Raw genomic sequence first — 15,723 nt, forward strand, 5'->3', positions numbered from 1 at the left:
TGGACTTTATTTTATAGCCTCGTTCCCAGAATGGCTAATTAAATAATCTGATTTTAAAAGAGAATAAATTAAATATCACATGGAGTAGTAGGAGGACCCAAATGATGAAAAGATTGAACAATGTCAATGGCACAAATGTTCTTAAGGATATAACCAGCAGGGACTTGGGGTCATAATCAACCAGTCACATGTTTCAGAATTCCAAATATTTCTGATCTGGTTGTCTGGTATAGTGGGTACTGCTCTGCACCACTATGACTCCTGAGACTCCAGTTTAATTTTCAGACATAACCCCCATTTCCCAGCCTCTCTGAAGGTGACAATGATATGGAGGTGTCACACTCAGCTAGATAGTGATCCCCTGCTGGTTGCTTTGGAAGCAGCACTGAAGCTCAGAAGAGAGGGAGCCTTGGTATGGGATTCAAGCTGCTATTTCAAAGTTCACTGGGGACTGTAGGGACCTTTGGGGAACAAAACTTGTGTGGAAGCTCAACACTCAGTCTTAGCTAGAACAGAGGGGCACAGAGAATGCATCCGAAGAAGTGAGGTTTTTACTCACGAAAGCTTATGCCCAAATAAATCTGTTAGTCTTTAAGGTGCCACCAGACTCCTTGTTGTTTTTGTAGATACAGACTAACACGGCTACCCCCTGATACTCCACTGTGAATGTCATTTTTTCCCTGGAAAGAAAGTCTTATGGCGATATAACTCATCCAGACAAATATTTGAGCATATATCCTCTTCCCACAAAAACATGACAGGGAAACGAGGTATTTGTTAATTTGGGAGAGGCATCTGATTGGTATATTCAGTGGTAGAAGCCCAAGGATTCATTTCATTTACTGTTATATAGGAGTTTTGAAATAATAGAATTGTAGGGCTGGAAGGGAGGTCACCAAGTCCAGCCCCCTGCACTGCGGCAAGACCAAGTAAACCTAGATCCTGACAGGTGTTTGTCAACCTGTTCTTAAAACCCTCCAATGATGGGGATTCCACAATCTCCCTTGAAAGCCTATTCCAGAGCTTACCTACCCTTAGAGTTAGAAAGTTTTTCCAAATACCTAACCTAAATCTCCCTTGCTGCAGATTAAGCCCATTACTTCTTGTCCTACCTTTAGTGGACATGGAAAACAACTGATCGTTGTCCTCTTTATAACAGCCCTTAAAATATCTGAACACTTATCAGGTCTCTACTCAGTCTCCTTTTCTCAAGACTAAACATGCCCAGTTTTTTTAACCTTTCCTCATAAGTTAGTTTTTCTAAACCTTTTATCATTTTTGTTGCTGTCCTCTGAATTCTCTCCAATTTATCCACCTCTTTCCTAAAGTGTGGCACTCAGAATCGGACAAGTTATCCAGCTGAGGCCTCACCAGGGATAAGCAGAATGGGACAATTACCTCCCAGGTGTTACATATGACATTCGTCTTAATATATCCCTGAATGATATTAATCTTTTTTGCAACTGCATCACATGTTCAAATAGACACAGGTTCATTAAGCTGAGAAAGTCCATAAGGCAAAGTGCTAACTGGGAACAGCTCAGGATGACTGAGCAGCACAAGATAAGTCTAAGTTCAGGAAAGGGCAAAAAAGAAGCTACTAAAGAGGCCAGTCTTATCCCCCATATATATTAGAATCAGAATAATTATTTAGAAGTGACCCTGAATCATAGATCCCATCCACCAGTAAAGAAGGTTGAGGACACATCCAATAGTAATCCAATGCTACATTTGACTTTAGCCAGGTCTGGCAGCAGTAGAGAAGATGAACTAATTGTAGGATAGGTTGTCAGTATCTTCTATTTCATCTAAACACAAGGGCTTGAAGTACAGCTTGTTCATCCTAATTAAAATGAGAGTGTTGCGCACAAATAATTTCACTTGGGAAAATGATGCAGGAAAATCTACTTTAATAGCCAAAAAGAATGACAAGCATGAGTTATGGCTGAAAAATGTTTATACACTTCAATAAAGTAGCAACCAACAAGTGTGGAGTATCACAATTCAGACTGGCAATTTGAAGAAGCCAACCACAAATGACATGGAGGATTGCCCGAAAGAGCCCTTCACACTCTCTAGATTCTTTTATGTGGCTAGGTAAAGGATACCTTGCTTTAGAGTTTCAAGCACTCAATAATAAATTCTCTTTTGGGAAATATAAATAGAAAAACATTAAAATATTATGGCAATACTTGTCTTTGTAAAACTTCCTTTGATGACTTCTAAAAAGCTTTTGGTATTGATGCCTGTTTTTGCAGATGGAACTAAAATATTAATCATGTTCACCTAAACCTAAGGACTCAATGCTATAGCTACCCCACAAAGGCATCTCCCAATGGAGTTCCCATACAAATAGGCTGCTGTTGTTTCCCTAACATAGTATTAGATCCTTACTGCTCCATGTTTCAAAGCAGAGAGCAAGCAAAGAAGTGGTTTGAGAGGAAGATCACGCCATGTTGGAATCCTCACTCTCAGCCATAGCAGCCTCCACCTGCTCATCAGAGGTTCTTCTTCCTTTTGCTGCGCTGGACTTCTTCTTCTTCCTTTCCTTTTGTTCCAGATTATTCAATGCAAGCTCTTCACTCTTCTGGGTGATATACCTTAGCTAACAACAGAGAAGTAATCAGTCATCTGCTGGGGTCTCAGCTTGTTCACACACCCTAAGAAAAACAAGCTGGCCAACTTCCTGTCTACAGACAGAAACATTCCACACACCAGTAGGGCCAGGCACCAGCTGTCTTATTTTTTGGATAAAACCTTCATTCTCAGTTGGATTTCTGTAGAAACGTCTTAGAGAGCCGAGATCCCAGTGCTGGATCAGGGCCTTGGCTTCGATGTTGTACCCTGTTCCCTGACTAGCACACAGTAACAGCTATGTTTACACAGATTTGTAGTTAGCACAGTTGTGCTTCCAGTATGGAAAGAGCACAATAATCTTGTTTCTCCCCACAGACACTCCACACCCAATTAAGTTATACTGCATCTGGTAGTTAGGAATATAAAATGAAGCTCCAATCCTCACCAATTCTTCTGAGATGGACTTGTGTCACATGTTCCACATGGAAGGAAAGAATTACCCAGATAAGGCTAAAATTAGCAGCTGAGGCATGCTTGCAGAAAAGTGTACAAGCTTGCACAGAAGTACCTGTTTAGATTGTAAACTCCTCAGAACAAGGACTGTATCTTTGGTTTCTGTGCCGTGCCAAACACACTGTTGGTGCTTAACAAATACTTGTTCTAATGTGAAGGATTTATGTTCTCTTCCTGATGAAGTTTAGATGCTTACCAGGATAGCTGTTACATGTAACAGCTAAGTTATGTGGAATGGACATTGGATCTCATACAGGCCATCATATGACAGAATATTTACAGAAATCTGGGAAGAATAGTCTCCACTTCACTGATGCGTTAGGTCATTTAGCAGCTTTGACAAGTTTTCCCTGACCCGAAACTCAAAAACATGACGACAGAAAAAACAAAAGAATCTCTTTCCAAGTCTGAAGATATCGTAACATGTTCATTGGGGGTTATGTTCTGTACCTGGAGCCTCATCAGCTTTGCTGTATCTAGAACATGGCTGATGCTCCAGCTGTAATCAGATCTGTGCTACTATACTGAGGAAGAAATGTCAAAAACTAGAGCAGGATGAAAAAGAAATCAAACTGATCGCCAAGGATGCTGGTTGGGAGATTGGTCTTGCCAGCCCACCATCCATATCTTTTTCTGGGTTATAATTTAACAGCAGTTGTTAATTTCACCACCTATTGTTTTGATGCAGATGCTCCTGGGAATATTCATGTAATTTATTAGGAATAAAATGGGGGGAGGGGAGAGGGAGGGAAAGGTGTTAATCTCACCAAAGAGTTGCTCCTCCTGGCCAAAAGCTTCACATCTTCTGAATTGATTACAGTTCGTTTTCCATGCCTGCATGAAATTAAAAAAAAACAACCAATTTTCAGTATGTTTGGTGAGATCTGTAGCAAAGGGGTGTTAAAAACACTAAGTAAAAAAGTCTGTACACCTAACCATGGGCTCTCTCACCTTTATCTGAACATCTTAGAATGAGATAGATCAGCAAGAGTTCCCAGCCACTCTTATTGATGATAATAGGTGATATTTAGACAGCACTTTTCTTTTTATCCAGGGGTCTCAATGTTCTTTACAAAGATGGATATTATCCCGATTTTGCAACACCCCTTAGGGTGCTAACATTTCACAGAAAACATAAAAAGAAACAGTCCCTGCCACAAAGATCTTACAAGTTAAATTGATGAGGAAAACAGGCATCAAGCATTCAAACCACTTGTCTAAAACTCACATAGTGAATCAATTTCAGAATTGGCAACAAACCCAAGTGGTCTGGGTCCACAGATTCTGCTCTAAGCCATACTCGTTTGCACCTAAGCAGTCTCCTAAAGCTCTGCTGTTCTTGAGATAAACTCCCATGTCCCCACCTGAAAAAGGTGGCAGAGTCCATGGAACATGTTAAAATGGTTTTAAAGTCCTTCCTGGAGGAATGTATCCAAAAAATAGTGATGGGAAACTGTACCTCTGCAACTAGACCCCTCACGTGCAGAATTCCACAAAGATCAATTATGTCTCCAGTCCTATTCACCTATTAGCCATTACGAGAATTGGTAAGATGACATGGACTCCAGCGCCAACAATACGCAGATGACACAGCTCTACTTCTCCTTCACCACATGTGACTGTACCACCACTGCTAAGATGGCCCAGGGCTTTGATTAAATCAGCTCATGGATGAACAGATGCTGGTTGAAGCTGAACCCAAGCAAGACTAAGGTGATGCTGGTGGGAAGAGGAAAATACTTTGAGGAATTTGCAGTTATGGTGCAGTCTCCTTTGGTTGATAGTACACAACCATAACTGGACAATTTGAGCCATTGTTTAGGAGTGCTCTTGAGTCCTCACTGATGCTAAGCTCTCACATAATAGCATCTATGAGAAACATTTTCTACCATTTCCAGTTGCCTATGTCTGGGTCCTAGCTAGTCACTATTTCTAACTCTGGGTCTAGAGGTCTGAGTTTAGGAGTGTGACCTAGCTGACATTCTTCCTTGGGATGTGGGATGCTGTAATCCAGCTGCCTAGACCCTGAAACCAGTGGCTTAGACCTCCTAAGCCTCCCAGTCACTCACACATGCACTCTGAGAGTTGCACCTGAGCTGTGGGAACTTTGGCTTTCAGTTTACCCCCTTCGGGGACAACATGGCAGAAAAGCAAGGAACACAGACTCAGAAAGGAAGTTCTTAACCACAGAAACTTCTCTCTTAAGGCAGTTGAGAGTCCAAGATCTTGGAAAACAACAAAAAGTCCCGAGACACACCCTCCTATCATCTGATCTCACTCTTCCTGCAAGTCTTTGTTACACACTGTGACAGTCGACTCCCCTGCACAAAAAAGGACCTTGCTCTTAAATAGGACCTCTATCTCTCTGCCACATACTCACACTCCAGACCCGGGAGTCAACTTTGCCCCTTTCTTGTGAGCCCCTACGTAGATAGACTACTGTTCCATGGGGATGTGCCAGTAGTTGAGACAATCAAAATCGGCAGCCTTAGGTCGCAGTCTTGATGGCTTTTCAGTCCTTCAATGAGATGTTAAACACTTTTCCCGGGCAGTGAGCATGTCCAGGATTGTGCAATCACAGCACCAAATATTTCCATACATAGTATGAAATAAGTTCATAATCTGACATGGACATATCCCATTCTGTCACACTCACCATCATCCACTTCAAGTGCAAGGCACATTTCTTCAGCTAGCCGCCACTAACACAAACAGAGTTGCATGCACATATTTGTTTAAAAAAAAATCTACACAAACACTACACACAATTTCCTCTCTAGGAAGAGAATGAGAGAGAAAATGAACCACACATGACGGATGTTAGTCACATCACTTAATGATTTAATGGAAGGTGCTCAGATTCTATGGTGATGATGGCAATAGAAGACCCTATATAGAACTGAAAATTGGCACCTCAAACAATGCAACTCCCTCTAAACACCATCTTAGATTACTGGGTCAGTTTTGACCCAGAGTGCCACCTACCGAATCCCCAGCACCTCTTTAAGCTCCCTAGTTCAACCGGATAAGACACCCCCATACTGCTAAGCATTCAGAGCTTGTGAGTCATCTAGTCTCACTCATGTAGATGATAATGCATTTCCCTGTCATCTAAAGACACGGATTTAAAGCTATCACTTGCAAAAAAATAAACCCTTCCAGTGACCCAGAGGAAGAAGTGTGCTGGCAGGCAGCCACACAGGCAGATGATGTAACACTAGGAGGGGAAGGCCTCTTGAGAGGAAAGAGAGGCCTGAAAGAGATGTCCCAGGTAGCACAGAACAAGGTGTAAGACAAGAGTGAGGAGGCTGCAGAGGGGTGTTTAGGAAAGAAGCCTTGGAAGAGCAATGAGAGTAAAGATGTAAATATGGGTGAAGTTGTGCAGGGTCTTGATGGAGGGGACAACAAGCTTGAACTTGATTTCAAAGAAGTGGGATTCAAAGAGGGGAATGACACAGTCCCAACAGCTGGGAAAGGAAGGCAATTTTAGCAGTAGTGCTTTGTACAAGCAGAGGAGTGGCAATAAATGAAGGGCTGTTGAGAGAGCAGAGATACAAGGATGCTTGGGCACTTCATGTTATAAGAGTTGAGTTACAGATACCCATCAGTTTAAAGCAAATACACAGATGACCCAAAACAGAGATTTAAGATCCCCAGGGTTTTTGCATACAGAAATAATACAATAGGGAGGATGGACTGTTGGCACCAAACCTGACTTGTTAGTACAGTGAAAAGCTTCAGCCTCTTCAGTCCTCAGTCATTCAAATGGTTTCATAAAAACTTTCAATAGCAATCATTTTCTGTTACCCACAGTTCTAATTGAACAGATGAGCATAAATCACAGGCACATCACACAACAGAAGTTTTACAAGCTTAAAGCCAACTACTATTAATCTGTTCTTCAAGAACTACTATTGCTAATAAGCACAGCAAAATGATAACCTCTGACTGTGGTTACTGTGCTGTATTTATCCAGACACATGCATGCAATTACATTAGAGAGAACACAATTCACACACAAGACTACATTCAGGAAGCAACTTTCAATACTAGGCTTTATTATCCTCTAGGTAATTTATTTATTTTGTACTGTGTATGTTTTTTTTCCTTCCTTGGTACAAACTGACAAAGCAATTCTGAGGCCTTGGCTACACTGGTGCTGTACAGCGCTGCAACTTGCTGCGCTCAGGGGTGTGAAAACGCCCCCCCCCCGAGCACAGTGCTGTAAAGCGCCAGTGTAATCAGCCCCTGCAGCGCTGCAAGCTACTCCCCTCGGAGAGGTGGAGTACTTACAGCGCTGCGAGAGCGCTCTCGCAGCGCTGGTGGCGCGACTACACTCGCGCTTCACAGCGCTGCGTGAATCCCCAAGTGTAGCCAAGGCCTGAGACCAACAGATAGGAGGGGGAAACACAAGCCACAGTATTATCCAGAGTACTTAAGACATTATTCACATCCATTAAAACAGTTTCTGAGTCAAGCACTCAGCAAACTTTGGAAAATGCCCTGACAGCTTTGAATCAACACTACCAATACAGACAGTGCACTCAGATGAAAAAAACATTAAACTCTTGACCCCAACCAAACAATGAACACTGAATAAAAGCTACATTCTAATTCAGCATGGCTGCAGTAGCTACAATCGCCCACCAAATGAAAAGCAGGCTGGGCCCCTTGAAAAATGCAGAAAGTACAGGCACTCTCAAATACAATTGGATAGGAGGATAGGAAGGAGAGGTCATTCTGTATCCAAATATGTTACTGAATGGAGAGCAAAAAAACAAGACTTTGTAAGGATTAAGTGTTCTTGCAGTACCTACCTTGCAAACATTTCAAGGTCTTTTGCAAAATGTTCTGAAAGAAAAATTTTAAAAAGACATATCACACAGTTAAAACACTTTCTAAAGTCAACAAGATGAAATCTATTTAATTTCTATAGCAATTATGGTGGCCAATAATAACGTCTCATGTACAGAACACCTTTTGACTCAAAGCATTTCAGAAAATACATACAAGCGACAACGCTTGAAATGTCACCATTCTTAGGAATGAAGGGCAGCACCCATGCAAACAAGCAGAGTAAAATATGATGCACAACAGCGTGGGGATGTGATGGATATTTTTGGATAGGGACACCAAGGCAAGTCTCTGTGTATGATTATATAATAGCAATAAACTTCTACTCTTACAGACATTGCCCTGGGATCTTTTACATCCATGCAGAGCAAAAAGGACCTCACACTTTTAAGGTCTCAGTCTGAAAGACACAAACAGCATTATACTCAACTTATCTACCTTGGAAGCATGATGGGTTGCGTTGTTCTGCTAGAATTTGAAACTGTGGTCCCATGAGTTCAAGTATTGCAAACTTGAATATTAGACCCTTAAGCCATCTACTCTGGCCAAACACCTATGGCTAATCTCAAGTGATTAATGTTTATAAACCGCTATCAGTGCTAAACATTATTATGGTTTCATGTGATACTGCTGGAGAGGCCCAGTCCACATCGTGGCTCTATGGCAGAAGTTGTACCTGGGAAGAAAATGACACCTTTTGGGGCTAATACCCAACTGTTACAAGAAAGTCCTGTGCACACAAAGTAGCCATGGCCTTGTTTTTTTTAAAGCATTCCACTAATTGCATTTATTTATTTCAAAGACTAGATATAAAATGGCAGTGAAGGCTGCTGGACCATTATACATGATAATTTCTAGTTAAGGGGAGAAATGAACAATAAGCTGACTTGGTAAATAAACCCAGGTCAGAGAGATGCTAAGCAAGCATAAGCTTCCCAGATGGCGCAATAATTTATATAGCAGTTATCGCGCAAAACCACCTGAAGCATTTTCAATTTACTAAAAAAAAAAAAAAAAAAAAAGAAGTGCAGAAAACACTATTTCAAGAAACTGAATAGCTGCACATACAATAAGAAAGGCAAGCTTCATCCCTGCAGTCAGAAAAGGCGCTCTCTGCTTTGTACTATCAGGCATCAGCCAGAACAACCATGTTATCTGGAACCATTATCATATACATTCTTGACCAGTTTCTTAATGTGGGCCATTTTGTTGCATAGATGAGGCCATATCTGAGGTTTCACAAACCTTGTGTTAAGTACCCCCTTCATGCCAGGAAAATAAAGTTAATATTTCTTGTACTCTTTAAAAGTGACCCAAGACACAGTCTAATTCCAGTTCTATTTTTTAAAAAGCACTTAATCTCCACTGATTGTTCCTGTGTACAAATATAGACATGTATGGACATACCACATTGCCTAAAGGTGATCTCTGAAATAGCTGCAATGGTTTGTTTGCTGAACTGAATGCCTTTGTCTTCTGCAACTTCTTGGCACAGACAACCAACAGTGTAGTGAACTGCAGCCTTTAGCCTCTGAAACAATCCAAAACAATTACACAGTTGACTTTACATACCAATACACCATCTCTCACGTAAATTATAAAGAAACATTCACTGACTGAAAGGATAAAACATACATCATTGTTTAACAATACAGAACAAAATTATTGCAACAGCACATTAATGAAGTGTGCAGTGCCATAAGTGGGTATGATGCTTTAAAATAGACAAAAATGGATTCCCTTACCCGTAAGGGGTTACAGTCTAAATTAAATTGGAAAAAAACAAGATGGGAAAGGACAAGAGAGTCAATATAAAATATATTGGGAAAGGTCTATGTCCCTTAAGGATATCAAAGACTTTTAAACAAATTATTAATATTTATTATTAAAATATTCAAGTAATGAATGTTCAATCAAATCACAGCATCAATGACACCTTGCCCTTTGCTTTTCCATTACAAATTACCTATGATAGTTTCTGTTTACTTAGGTTTGAAACCAACACTTTTTTTTTTTTAAGTTCACAATGAGCTCAGGCCACCTTTGTACAACTGATCTCATTTGTACTATGTCTGTGTATACACAAGTAAATCCTATTTATGGGCCTGATCCAGGGAGATGCTTGGCATCTTTATGTCCCATTAACTTCAGTAGGAGTTGCAGATGCTCAGCAGCTCCAAAAACATCCTTAGGGCCTGATCCATCTGGCAAATACTTAGGCCCAGATCCTCAAAGGTATTTAGGCTCCTAACTTTCAATTATTATTTCAATTGACGTTAGGAGCCTAAATACCTCTGAGGATCTTACCCTTATATGCTTATATAGAGTTTGCTACTCTGAAGAGTCTATGAGATTACGCACGGTACTAAGCACTGCAGCAGGTGGCAGGCAAGTGGCTGAAGAATCAAGATTTGAGTGGAGATGTATGCCCTGTCCAATATCCATAACTTAATTTTGTGGGAGAGAGACAGAAAAAGCATAATAATCATATAAATTAAGGATAGCATCTTTGGTGCTCTGAGGCCTTCTCATACTGTTGAGATGTACTCATTTTTAAATGCTGGACTTTTTTTGTTTCCTCTGGACAGTTTGACTCAAATTTGATTCTTCCATTAGGCAACTAAAAATTTAGCAACTTGATTTAGGTTTAGGGTCTTCCAAAAATGTACAGTGAATTATATAACATAACCATTTACTGCATTATAGCATGAAAGAGGCTAGTCATGTATCAGTTCAGATACTGGCATAACATTATTTGCACATACCCAGTCCAGCATAGAAACGTATGGGAGGAAGATAGTAGAGCAATATCCCACAGTGGAAGTGGGTGGGAAAGAACTGGAGGGGACACCATAGCTCTAGAAGGGGGTTAATGACACTTTATAGGGTATAGATATTTTTCAAAGGCACAAATGGGAATCCTCCCCCTATATAAAATACCCTCCGCTGGGGGATCTCCAGTCTCTAAATGGGGGTGGGAATAGCATCCATGGGGATGGATGGGGAGGGGAAAAACAGAGCTATTCCCAAGAGCAGGTTGGGGGGAGGGGAGGAAGGCAAGAGTTAGGGAGAGGGAGCAGAGTTCCTGCAGTTGGGTGTGGTGGAGGAACATGACCCAAGGAATGAGCTGGGAGAGGCCACCCCAAAGTGATGGGAAATGCGGGCGGGGGGCTCCTATCCCAAGGGGATTGGGGGAGAGGAGGTGAGGAAGGAGCGCCCCAGGGTGACTAGGAGGAAAGGGCAGCACCCTTAGGGGCTGTGTATATAGGGGGGGGGGGGGAAGACACACTCGGGGCGGTGCTGCCACCCACGGGATAAAAGAGAGGGGCGGCCATTCCCCTCCGCTCCTGACAGCAAGAGGCGCCCCGGCACGGGGGTCACCTTAGCCTCTACCTGGGTGTGTAAGAGGCGCTCGCGCTCCTGCTCTCCCAACGGCTCCATGGCGCGCGCCCAGCCGGCTGTCGCCCGCGACCGGCGGAGCCCAAATTTCCCGCCCAGCACCCGCGGGGGGCGGGGCGGAGAGGCGGTGCCGCCAGCGGGCGGGATACGGCGCTGACCCGGCCTGGAGGAGAAAGGTGGGAGGGGAGCTGAGGTGGGAGGGATGGTGTGAGAGGAGCAAAGGGCCAAGGAGCTGGGGGGCGGACGGGGAGCCCGGGGCCATGGGGGGCGGAAGGGAAAGGGAGAGAAGGGAGCATAGGAAACGTTTTTTTGTTTTTTTTTTTTTGTAAAAAAATCCTCTGGCCATCTCTATAGCTGTCTAAGAGGTAGGTAACAAAGGGCCAAGGCGCTGGGGGGCGGACGGGGAGCCATCTCCATAGCTGTCTAAGCCTTTACACTGTCTACAGAACTCTTGGCATCAATCCTAGCCAGTAGCAGTAAATGCCACAGCTTCATTCAGCTGCATCCCAATAATTCCGTTTTATAGTTGTTGCTTGTAACAGTTTCCTTGAATGTCACCTGGTGCCTGTATTGAGAGAGAAAAAGGAGCCCTCAATTTACCTTCTCGGCCCCATTTATTATTCTGCATGTTTCTGTGATATCCCCCCTTTCATCTAATCTTTTCAGTCTCTACCCATTTCCATTGCAAGGGTTTTTCCATTTTTGTCTTCCCCTCTTTTTCCACTGTAAAACTGTCTTGATTCAGATACTTTAACTAGCCACTAGATGTCAGCATTTTCCTACACAATCAATGTTGATGATTTCACACCATGAATTATTCTCCTCTTACTCCTGAATTTTCATTTTAAGAAAGCATAAAGGTTATAATGCTGTAGCACAAGGAACAGCCTTGCCTTAATCTTGCCCTGAGATGCATAGAACTTCTAGCATATGTAAAGTCAGAAATTACAACCCTCCAGGATTGTCCTGGAGTCTCCAGGCATTAAAGATTAATCTTTCATTCAAGATTGTTGTGATGAAACCTCCAGGAATACAGACAACCAAAATTGGCAACCCTAAAATACAACCCCAAAACAAGCCAAAAGCAGCAGTTGTCAACTGTAAACCCTTTCAGTTTTCTGGTGTTCATCAGATTGAAAAGTTTACCTGCAACATTGCCATGCTTAGCTAGGTTGTGAGGCTTGGCTCTAACTGTCTCATCACATTGGCCGCCTGTGAGCTGAGGACATTTATTTGTGATGGCAGCTCATCTGAGATACTTATGTAAACACCCTGTGCTCAGGTAAAAATGCAAGTAATTGTACTAACTATGGAAGTTTTATTTTGATAAATAATTTTTTAATGGTTGGTGCTGAAATAATGTATCTAATTTCTAAACTAGAAATATACAGCTCTCTCAAATACTACAGGCTGATTGGATTAGGAATGGGATATATTGTTGTATCTCAATCTTACAGTGGTTATGAAATGATGGACACAACAAATCCTATACAGTATCTTGGCAGGAGGTTAGACAAGATGACCCTTGCAGTCCCTTCTAACCCTATGAGTCTATGAACCCCTTTGCCTGTAGGTCACAATATTATTAACATGTTTATTATGAATCAGTGCTTAACAGACAACCAAGAGTGGCGCACTAATGTGTCCCAAAGAGTCTAAATAGACAAGACATACATAGGGTGGGAACAGGTATAACACAAGTGAACAATATGATGTCTGCAAACATCATGTTAGTTCCATGTTTGTGTGTGTGTTTGTTTGGTGGGGAGGTTGGGTTTAGCTAGCGGGGAAGTGAGGGACACAGGGCTAGGGATGCACAAAAGGGGCAAGTGTGGAGAGAAGCTGAGATGAAGACACTGTGAGAGAGAGGAAGTGGAAGGGTTGGAGCAAACAGGCAGTCAGCACAGGGCAGAGAAAGTCCAGTCAAAGCTGTAGAAAGTTCTCCAAATGTTCCTGCTTTGGCTGCTTCACCTGTACTGTCTGGAGTCTTTGGCAGGCTCCTCTCTGCTGCCCACATCGGGGAGGAACAGACATCACCTGGGTCCTAGTGCCCAATAATGTGGGGCATCTCCCCTGCACAGTTCCAGATACAGAGGAATCAGGGGAGAGGGGTGGTCCAGGCTAGACCCCATTTTACTCTCTCCCTCCAGTTCAGCAGTCCTTGCTTTGGTGTCTTCTGGCCCTACCTGCTGGGGGTCTCTGACTGGCTCCACTCTGCAGCCCACATGTAGGGAGGGGAGGCACCACCTAGGTCTTGGTGCCCCCCCCCACAGGGGGGGCAGGTCTAGATCCAGGAGAATGCACAGTTTTGGGTCTATGGTTGTGCTGAGGAAGGGGGGAGAGAGAGTGGCCCTGGCTGTGCCCTATTTTACCCTGTCCCCCCAAGGCAGCAGTCCTTTTTTTTGGCTGCATCTGTACTTCCTGGATGAAATGTATGGTTCCTCTCTGCAGACCACATTCGGTGGTTTGAGAGAGAGAGGAAGGCACCATTATTAGGACCACGATAAAGAGGCATGATGAAAATAAATCCTCTTTACAGTTATAGGTGGGGGCTAGCTGGTTACATCATTGTTTTAAATTTTTATTTCTTGGGCGAAGAACTTGACATATTAGCTCAGTTTCCCCTTTTATGCCTGCAGCCCTCACTGCTATGACCTCTCCAGGTCATTTTGATATTGGGTTCTGTCCTGCTGTGCTTTTTGCTACACCCTCTGATCTGGTGTCCCCTGTAGATTTGATCCTGATTGGATTTACACCTAAGAAAAACAGGGCAAAGTAAGACATGAAGTAGCCACAGCCATGCAGGTTGCAGAGAAGTATGTAGTTGGTCAAGGAAGCCTTTGCAAAAATCTACAGCAAGTCCTGGCTACACACTAGCAGGAAGTATCACCGCTTGAAGATGCTTCATCACTGTGACTGAAGCAATAGCAGATGAGTCATCAAACCATAGTGATGGGTGCCATAAAAGAACCTAGATAAATAGCTGGAGCACAAGGAAGTGATCCACAGAGTAATTTAAGAACCACTGCCTTAGATATGTGTCTCCAATCATTCAGCAGTCTAGTTTCAAACGATTACACTGGGAGTTATGGTACCCCAAATACCACGTACAACCCTCTATCACTGGTGAAGGTTGCCCTCTATCACTGGTGAATGTGTCAGGCACAAGTATTTAACAACAGATGATCAAATAGGAAGATAAAGGAGCACTTATTTCCCCCCCCCCCCCCAGACTGTTATGGCTCAACAGGGCTATAATGAGATTACAAACCATGAGCCAAATCCTGCTCACCTTGCTCATGTTATAAACATACAACTGGAGCAGAGATTGTTTCTCACTGTGTTCATACAGTTCCCAGCACAACAGGACTCCAGATCTTGAATGAAGCATCTAGGTGCTACTAAGTATTAAGAATAGATGGGTAAGATTAGGGGAATTTCAGATAAAAATTGAAAAAACCCTGTCCACACAGAAAATATTCTAGTGTTGGAAAACAGTTCCCTGGCAGAACTATGCTTGACAACCATTTTCCAAGATAGTTGTGGCTAGCACAGTTCAAGCTGCAGGGTACACCGGTGGGGCTAACAAATCAACTGCAGGTGAGTGCAACAAATGGGATTTTCTCATGCCCATTCAGTTAATGCCACTTCCTGCAACTCATCTGGCAAGATTTTTTGTACAATTGAATTCCTAGAACTTAAAATGCAGGCTACTATTCCCAAGAGGATGCTTTCACTTGACACTAATCTCTTGCTAGTCATAGTGACATTTAATTGATAGTTGCCTTTGGCTGAAAGCCATTATGTGCCTTAACAGAAATAACCAACAAGGGCAAGGTATGCCTGTAAGAACACTGCACAAAGCTTTCGACACTTAGCAGGGTTTAGAGTGAAGAAAGGGTCATGATGACATGAACGGAGCACCATCAACAGCCTGCAGGCTCAGTTCTGTAGAGTTCTCAGGAGTCTTACGGATACTGGTTTGAAGAATATGTAGCAGTGGGAAGCTGTAATGAGGCCTTTGCTTGCCCTTGCAACAAATCAGCCAGAGACCTCTTCTGAGTGTAATCACCAGTGTCAGCTCCCACCACCTTCTATTTACAGTGGGCTCCAAACCAGCCACCTGGGGGACAGATAGCTTCTCCAGCCAGCAGGAATGCACAGCCTTTGGCAGCAGCAGCAGCTCCTCCCTTTCCTTTCTCTCCCTGCCTGCCTGCTTGCCAGCCTTATATAGCCCCGGCTAATGAGGCCAGCAGGTGCTTCTCTTCTAGCAATTAGGCATGGCATACTCAGCCAGCCCCAATTAATACTTTTTAATTGGAGCTGGGCTAACAGGGGCCTGGCTCAGGACCTCCTGGCTAGCACCCTGTTACAGAAGCA

At 43.0% G+C, this 15,723-nt stretch overlaps 1 protein-coding gene across 1 annotated transcript; it reads right to left on the minus strand.

Annotated features, from left to right (window-relative positions):
- Positions 1-1,893: 1,893 nt before the first annotated feature.
- CENPS (centromere protein S) lies at positions 1,894-11,461 on the minus strand. The gene is made up of 5 exons (XM_054008930.1): positions 11,338-11,461; positions 9,352-9,475; positions 7,908-7,941; positions 3,858-3,924; positions 1,894-2,605 (listed from the first exon to the last, which is right to left on the minus strand). Exons 1-5 carry the CDS (start codon positions 11,383-11,385, stop codon positions 2,447-2,449), a joined length of 432 nt encoding a protein of 143 aa, XP_053864905.1. The 5' UTR covers positions 11,386-11,461; the 3' UTR covers positions 1,894-2,446.
- Positions 11,462-15,723: the final 4,262 nt, after the last annotated feature.

Source organism: Malaclemys terrapin, chromosome 19 (genome assembly GCF_027887155.1).
Source record: "Malaclemys terrapin pileata isolate rMalTer1 chromosome 19, rMalTer1.hap1, whole genome shotgun sequence".
Taxonomy (NCBI): domain Eukaryota; kingdom Metazoa; phylum Chordata; order Testudines; family Emydidae; genus Malaclemys; species Malaclemys terrapin.